At 45.4% G+C, this 8807-nt stretch overlaps 1 protein-coding gene across 1 annotated transcript in view; it reads left to right on the top strand.

Moving 5' to 3' along the window:
• Positions 1 to 8807, top strand: part of slc4a4a (solute carrier family 4 member 4a) — a 192188-nt gene that overhangs the window by 97832 nt on the left and 85549 nt on the right. Inside the window, exon 11 of the mRNA XM_048612755.1 lies at positions 2131 to 2402. Coding sequence (XP_048468712.1) covers positions 2131 to 2402 — 272 coding nt within the window. The remainder of the gene's footprint in view (positions 1 to 2130; positions 2403 to 8807) is intronic.

Genomic DNA, 8807 nt, shown 5'->3' with positions numbered 1-8807 from the left:
CCCACCCCTCCTCTCTCTATTTATTTCAGAGCCCCATTACCCCTCCCCCATTTCTGAAGAAGGGTCCTGACCCGAAACATCAGCTTTCTTGCTCCTCTGATGCTGCCTGGCCTGCTGTGTTCCTCCAGCTCCACACTGTGTTCTCTCTGATGCTGCCTGGCCTGCTGTGTTCCTCCAGCTCCACACTGTGTTATCTCTGATGCTGCCTGACCTGCTGTGTTCCCCCAGCTCCACACTGTGTTATCTCTGATGCTGCCTGGCCTGCTGTGTTCCTCCAGCTCCACACTGTGTTCCCTCTGATGCTGCCTGACCTGCTGTGTCCCTCCAGCTCCACACTGTGTTATCTCTGATGCTGCCTGGCCTGCTGTGTTCCTCCAGCTCCACACTGTGTTCCCTCTGATGCTGCCTGGCCTGCTGTGTTCCTCCAGCTCCACACTGTGTTCCCTCTGATGCTGCCTGACCTGCTGTGTCCCTCCAGCTCCACACTGTGTTATCTCTGATGCTGCCTGGCCTGCTGTGTTCCTCCAGCTCCACATTGTGTTCTCTCTGATGCTGCTTGGCCTGCTGTGTTCCTCCAGCTCCATGCTGTGTTCTCTCTGATGCTGCTTGGCTTGCTGTGTTCCTCCAGCTCCACACTGTGCTATCTCATGAATTGTGTTCCAATAATGAGTTTGATACGGTCTTGTAGTGGTGGATTCCAGAACTAGTGGTCACTGACTAACGATGTAGGGTAGCTCATCTAGGACTGAGATGAGGAGAAATATCTTCATCCAGAGGGTGGGAAGCCTGTGGAATTCTCTGCCACTGAAATTGGTTGAGGGCAAAACATTGAATGTTTTCAAGAAGGAATTAGATATAGCTCTCACAGCTAAAGGGATCAAAGGGCATGGGGGAGCAAGCAGGAACAGAGGACTGAGTTCGATGATCAGCCGTGATCATCTTTGATGATGGTGCAGTCTCGAAGAGCCAAATGGCCTATTCCTGCTCCTGTTTTCTATGCTTCGATGATTTCACATGCTTTTTGGTATTTTTGGTGATGGGTGGGTGCATACAGCGTAGGTCAGATGTTGAGCCTTCGCTCCCAGCCCTCAGCATAATACATAAGGAGATTATTATTAAAACAAAATTAAAGATTGATTGCAATTGTCAGTGAGGCCATTGAGCTGGATCCCAAGCTACACGTTCCAAAATCTAGTTGGTCTGAGCTGTCAGGCAGAACTGGGCACGCTGTTTTTAATGGTTGAAGGGCAGGAAGGCATGTGGGCACCCACCTCCAAAGATAATAACCACCACCCGTCCGCAACTCCACACCCACCTTCTTTCCTTCCTACCTGATCTCCTACCCCAGGCCTGGGAGACCGGAAGTGAGCCAGGGCCCGGTGACCAGGGGCTATCAGAGGGCTTCCAGTGCTCGGTTTAGAGGGCTTACAGTGCTCGGTTTAGAGGGCCAGTGCCCTAGGACAGGTGCAGTAATGGGACGTGTGATTTCGGCCCCAGCTTCAGCCCTGTTTGGAGACTCTACCCTAAAACCCTAGAATGTTCTGGGGTGTTCACCCTGTCGCTGAAACTCCTGGCCAACCAGAACGCTCAACAAAACCTCCCAACCCCGCCAACAAAATGTCATCAGGATGTTTCTGCTTGTAGAGCAGTGAAGATACAGAGTTATAAATGTAGGATAGTTATTCTTAACTCCAATAGGAAATCTAGGAGGAACCTTTTTTATCCAGGGAGACTGTGGGTCTTTAGAGATAAAAGGGACATGAGCTAAGCACAAGAACAAGCAGGAAGGAGGAAAAGGAGATGGTGATAAGGTGAGACAAGGAGGGAGTAGGAAGAGGCTTCGGTGGGATCAAGGTGCCTGTTAGTTTATCAAAAGTTTCACTTTTGTGACTTTCTTGCAGTTAAGTTTTTTATCAATGTTAAATGATCCCCTGCACCCTCTGCTCTGCATATACAATGGATAACTGATTATCACATCCAGTTGATTGTTATTCAACTTGTGAAGTTCATTCAGGTCAAAACAATTTCCTTGCTTTAGAATAGGGATCATTTGGGGGCACCTTACAGTTTCACTGTTTTGAATCCTTTGAACCAGTAAAGGGAGTTCACTTGCCTTCATCTCACTTTCAGAGACAATGGTTTTGACTACCTTGAGTTCCGCCTGTGGATTGGTTTGTGGTCATCCTTCCTTTGTCTGATTCTTGTTGCTACTGATGCAAGTTTCCTGGTGCGTTACTTCACTCGCTTCACTGAGGAAGGCTTCTCGTCGCTCATCAGCTTCATCTTTATCTATGATGCCTTCAAGAAGATGATCAAGCTGTCTCACCACTACGCAATTAACACAGACTTCAAAGAGGACTATGTCACTCTGTTTGGATGTGCATGCCTCCCACCTGACCAAGGTAGGAGTGGTTTTACTCAGGTTGTTGTAGAGTGATAAAGAGAGAGTAATTTATTTACTGCAGCAAGGCTCTAAACTTGTCTCTCAATCACACACTGAAATATATGTCATCTTTTTAAACTTGGGCATCATCAGGAAGGGCACTGTTTATTGCCCATCCACTAAATGCCCCTGAGAATCATGGAATCCCTTGAGTGTAGAAGCTGGCCATTTGGCCCATTGAATCTACAATGACTCTCTGAAGAGCATCCCACCCAGATTTAGCCCCCTACCTTATCCCTGTAACCCTGCATTCCCCCATGGCTAATCCAGCAAGCCTGCACATCCCTGGACACAATGGGCAATTTAACACGGCCAATCCACCTAACCTGCATGTCTTTGGACTGTGGGAGGAAACCCACGCAGACCTGGGGAGAATGTGTAAACTTCACAGAGACAGTTGCCTGAGGCTGGAATTGAACCTGGGTCCCTGGTGCTGTGAGGCAGCAGTGCTAACCGCCATCCCCCTCCCCCAGCTGGGTGGCTATCATTGATGTTGAACCAGTGCAGTTGTGCGTGGTGTCAGGACACCCACAGCACTGTCAGGAAAGGAGCCTCCAGGATTGTGAACCAGCAGTAGCAGGTGATGAGCAGCATCAGAGTGACTACATTGACTGTGGGTCTGTTTAACGTTTTGTTGTAGGAACCCTTTAATGTAAGTATTCCCAAAGCAGGTCAACATAAGGCTGGTCAGCATGAGTTAGTTGTGTAGAGGTCAGGTCAGTTTGAAGGTTAATTTGGTGAGGGTGTGTGGTACTGAAGAAGTCTAGAAACTACTTTATGCCAATAAGGGCATTAGCAATATTTTATCTTACTACTTCCTCAGTTATTTAGCCAGCTGCCAAGCTCTTTATTTTAGGGGAAGTCTTGTCGTTGGAGATTTGATCAGCATTCACACATTAGTTGGAGACAGAGTCATAGGGTCACTCAATGCCAGAGGAGGGGCTGTAGAAACATACCCAGCACAGTGATGTTTACGACCTTATAAGTGAACATGAATTAACGTTACTAAACATGACTATGTAGGGGAGGGGAGGTCATCCTCAGCTACCCAACAGCCTTGAGCTCCAGTTCTGTGTCATTTGACATGATTGCGGTCTAGCTCCTCACTGCACGTGCTCAGTGGCTGTTCTTAGAGTAATGATGTAATTAACCCTTTACTCTATAGCCGACAGCAGAGCCTCACAGTTGTGAGGGGTAGCTCTTATTGACCTTGGGGTGATTAGGGATTCCAAAATAAGGATGTTGAGGGATATTGGCAAGGTAGCATGTATCACTACCTTTAGGGCAGCACGGTGGCACAGTGGTTAGCACTGCTGCCTCACAGCGCCAGGGACCTGGGTTTGATCCCACCCTCAGGCAACTGTCTGTGTGGAGTTTGCACATTCTCCCCGTGTCTGCGTGGGTTTCTTCAGAAAATTTTCTGAAGAAGGGTCTAGGCCCGAAACGTCAGCCTTCCTGCTCCTCTCACGCTGCTTGGCCTGCTGTGTTCATCCAGCTCTACACCTTGTTATCTCAGATTCTCCAGCATCTGCAGTTCCTACTATCTCAGAATAGAAGGGCTGGTATCACTAGGGCCTTGGTCTATATTTATCCCTTAACTGACTTCAGAAATAATTTACTTGTTCATAATATGACTGGTTTTGGATCCTACTGTACATAAATTGGCTGGCACATTTCCGACAGAATTTGGAAAATCATCGATTGGCTCATCAGTATGTGATTGTGTCTTGGGGTATGAGCAGAACTAGTGCAAGTTCACAAGTTTATAGGACGATAGAATCACAAAGCCCACAAGGAGACCATTCAGCCCATTGTACATGTGCCAGCTCTTTGGAAGAACTACCCAATTAGTCCCTGCTCTTTTCCCCATCACCCTGCATTTATTTTTCCCCTTTTCGAGGACTTCTCCAATTCCATTTTGAAAGTCTGTTTGAAACCATTTCCATTGCTCCTTTAGCAGTGTGTTCCAGACCATAAAAGATCACTCAATTGAACAAAAACAAGCTCCTCATTTTTCCCCTGGTTCTTTTGTGAATGATCTTAAATACATGTCCTCTGGTCGTTGTCCTTCCTTCCAGTGGTAATGCTTTGTGATATCAAAACCGCTTAGCTCGTTGAGTTGTTAACCCCAGGACTCTCACTCGATTAACAAAATATGCCGAAAGCTAGAACTCTGTGTGAGAGCGTTGGTGCTGGGTGAAGGAAGTTGCTGGTGTTGGTGCAAATGGTCAGGGTGTGAATAAATCATTAGGCCTGAAATAAGGGAAATGAATCAGCGTTGTTCAGTTTGAGGTGGATCTCCATTTGGCTCCGTTGATTGATTGTAAGTGACTTTCTCCGTGCATGAAGCAGTGATGAAACTAACTGGCTGCTTTGTACTGATATCAGTTTCCAAGCATCCATTTCAGAATACACGGAAGCTCTCTCAAGTCACTTTTAACAGGGAAAGTAATTCATTGCTGCCCGGCTCTGGTAGACAACATGCTTCAGCTTTCGGCTGTGTTTTATTTGTGGCAATTCATAGACGATTAATCACTCGGGTCATCACAGTCACTTCCCATAACCTTTTCCTCCTCTGATTAGCCTTATATTTCCTTGTTCCCATTGTTTCAAAAGTCACAGGCTAACTGCAAGAACCCATAAGTTTCAGTTTTATAGGAACAGGAGGAGGCCATTCAGCACTGTTCTGCTATTCAGTTACATCCGATGTGAATCTAAAGTCTATTTAGCCTCATTTGTTGCATAACTCTCAATGCCCTAAAAACTGACAAAAACGACACAAAGGACTGCGGATGCTGGAAATCTGAAACAAAAACAGAAAGTGCTGGAGAGACTCAGCAGATCTGTGGAGACAGAAAGAGAGAAATGGAGTTAATGTTCAGAGTCCAGTGACCCTTCTTCAGAACAGAGCAGAAAACTTTGTTAGTTCCATTGACCACACCCCCTCTCAATAGTGGTTTTTCGGGGGAAAGTGAGTTCCCGGTTTCCACTACTCCTTTATATGAGGAATCGTTTCCTGACATCACCCTCAAATATCCTGACTCGAATTTTAAGTTTCTTCCCCCGTGATCTGGAGTTTTCCCCCAACTCTGTTGACCCTATCAAAGCCCAATACCATATGAAATGTTTCCATCAGATCATTCCTCACTTTTCTAAACTCGCACCATGTCTGCACAGTCTGTTCTCCTGAATTAACCAGTTTAGCCACAGTGCAGAACTCCTACCTAGGGCCTGGCTCCCACAATTAAATGCACTTACTCCAGGTCAGTTCTGACTGACCTACATCACTGAGCAATGCACTTCGATCAGAAAGGGTGGGATTACAACTCATAAACGGTTTGAGAACAGAAACACTGAGGGAGTGCTTCACTGTCATGGGTTACCCAGTGGCTAAGATGCTACCCACTCAGTTGAATGCCAAAACTCCCATTTTGAAGAAAAGCGGAAGTCTTCCTTCTTACGTTCTGACCAATATTTTATCCCTCAACTGACCTCACTGAAACCAGATTATTTGACTTATTGTTATGTTCTTCTGTGGGATCTTGCTCTGCCCACAGTGATTGCTGAGTTTCCGATATCGTACCAATGACACTTCAAATCGGCTTCATTGGCTGGAAAGTGCATTGGGATGTTATGAGGTATTGAAGGATACCATATAAATGCAAGTATTTTGAGAGTAAACAGTCAGCATCTAAATTTCTAGCATCTGTTGACCCTTAATATTCACTGCTCCCCTGCACAGGGACTGTAATCAGAAAAGCAACACTAATGTTTCAGCTGCCTGATATTCTTTGATCCTTGTTGAAGTGGCTACAATCTATAATCTAGAAATGATTGATGGGAATTGTTCTGTACATTGTCAGAAATGGTAGCCATGATGTGGAGGTGCCGGTGTTAGACTGGGGTGGACAAAGTCAGAAGTCACATGATACCAGGTTATAGTCCAACAGGTTTATTTGAAAACACAAGCTTCCGGATCTCTGCTCCTTCCTCAGGTATAGTGTGGAAGAGAAGGTATACCGACACAGAATTTATAAGCAGAAAGGTAACAACCCTAAATATGGCTCATTGACCACCTCCTGTTGAATCTTTAAGCAGTTAGAAAGGAGACACAAGTTTCTATTGATTAAAATGCAAACCCCAGAATTTCTTTCAAATCATTGCCCTGAGATAATTAAAGGTTTTAGCAGTGTATACAAGAGGTGACATCTCAGGTCAGACAATACATTTTAAGTGTGAGGCCTTGTTTATAATCTGTTTGTGTTTTTAACCTGGAGTCAGCTGGTCTTATTTTTTTGAACAAAATAGAATGCATCTGCAAATCTGCTTGTGATCTGCTTATAAATTCTGTGCCGGTATACTTCCTGTTCCACACTACACCTGAGGAAGGAGCAGAGCTTTGAAGGCTAGTGTTTTCAAATAAACCTGTTGGACTATAACCTGGTGCCATGTGATTTTTGACACTGTCTGATACGCACAATCTCTGTCCAAAGCCCTCGATGGTAAAGGCAAATTTTGCACATCTCAGAGACTACATTAGATTGAGGCACTCTCCCCCTCCCTTCTAACCAATTACCTGCATTAGATCCATCAACCACAAGACCGTTTAGTACAATTGCAGTGAAGGCACACTGGGAGGACTATGTGCATTTTTGTCTCCATATTTAATGAAGGAGATATTTACATTGGGGTAGAGGTGGTGTAGTGGTAATGTTTCTGAGCTAGTAATCCTGATCTCAGGTGAATGTTCTGGAGGCATGGGCTCAAACCACACTGTAAGCACACAAGAACTAGGATAGGAGTAGCCCCTCAAACCTCCTCTCTCATCTCAGCCTCCAAGCCATCTCCCCTCTCTCAACTCCACTTTCTGGCCTGCTTCCTTTAACTCATGAGAGTCTATGGCATAGAAAAGGCCATTTGGCCCATCAGGTCAGCACAAGTAAAAACCAAACGTATAACTATTCTAATCTTATTTTCCAGCCCTTGGCCCACTGCCTTGTTTGCCTTGGCATTACAAACGTAGTTGGATACTAATCACTCACTTCCACACACAAAGGATGGGAGAGGTTTGGAACTCTCTTCCACAAACAGCAGTGGATGCTGGAACAGTTGTTCATTTTAAACCTGAGATAGATACAATTTTGTGAGGCGAAGGTATTAAGGGAAATAGACCACAGGCAGGTATATGGAGTTAGACCACAGATCAGCCATGATCTTATTGAATGGTGGAACAGGATTGAAGGGCTGAATGGCCTACTCCTGTTTCTATGTTCCTTTACAATTAAAAATCTGCCTATCTCCTTCTTACATATATTCAGTGTCCCAGCATCCACCACACTCTGGGAGAGTGAATTCCACAGATTCATGACCCTTTGGGAGAAGTCATTCCACCTCATCTCTGTTTTAAATCTGCCAGCCCCTTATCCTAAAACTATGACCTCTCGTTCTAGATTGCCCACATGAGGAGACATCCTCTCTACATCTACTTTGTCAATCCCCTTCAAAATCTTACAAAGTTCAAATTGAGTGAGGACAGAATTCAATTCTCATCATGGCGGACAGTGTAATTTGAATTCTGTAATAAGAAATATCTTAATGAATTAAGTACTAGTCTCACGGTGACCATGTAACCATTCTTGATTGCTGCAAAAACCCATCTGGTTCACTAATGTCCTTTAGGGAAGGAAACTGCCATCCTTACCTGGTCTGGCCTACATGTGACGCCAGACCCACAGCAATTGGTTGATTGACTCTTAATTGCCCTCTGGGCAATTAGGAATGGGTAATAAATGCTGGTGTGTCCAGTAATGCCCACATCCTGTGAATGTTCACTAGATTAGTCTCTGGGACGAGAGGGTGAATAAATTGGATTTGAGGCGGAGTGGGAGGTGATCTCACCAAGAAATCAAAGATTCTGAAGAGGCTTGACAGGGTCATCACTGAAGCCTGCTCCCCACCCAGAGGGGGTGAATCTGGGACAGAGTCTCAGAATAAGGGGCTGAGCCTTTAGGATTGTGCTGGGGTAAAACGTCACCGCTCAAGGGGCTGTGAACCTTTGGAGTACTTTGCCCAAGGTGGTGTTGCTTAAATATACTGAAGGCTGAGACAGACTGGTCACTCAGAGAATTGAGGGAAGAGGCAGGGAAGTGGAGGCTGCAAATGTAAGATAATCACCAAAAAACCCAGGAGGGAATTCCAGAGAAACCAGAAAGTGGTGAGAATGTGGAAAACACTCTGACAAAGAACAGTGAAGGATAGCAACAAAAACAAAGTTGCTGGAAAAGTTCAGCAGGTCTGGCAGCATCTTTGAAGGAGAAAACAGAGTTAATGTTTCGGGTCCGGTGACCCTTCCTCAGAACCCTTC

This window comes from Rhincodon typus, chromosome 1 (genome assembly GCF_021869965.1).
Source record: "Rhincodon typus isolate 14 chromosome 1, sRhiTyp1.1, whole genome shotgun sequence".
In the NCBI taxonomy this organism is placed as follows: Eukaryota; Metazoa; Chordata; class Chondrichthyes; order Orectolobiformes; family Rhincodontidae; genus Rhincodon; species Rhincodon typus.
Note: the sequence above shows the minus strand (reverse complement) of the source record. Positions and strands in the feature narration are given on the sequence as shown.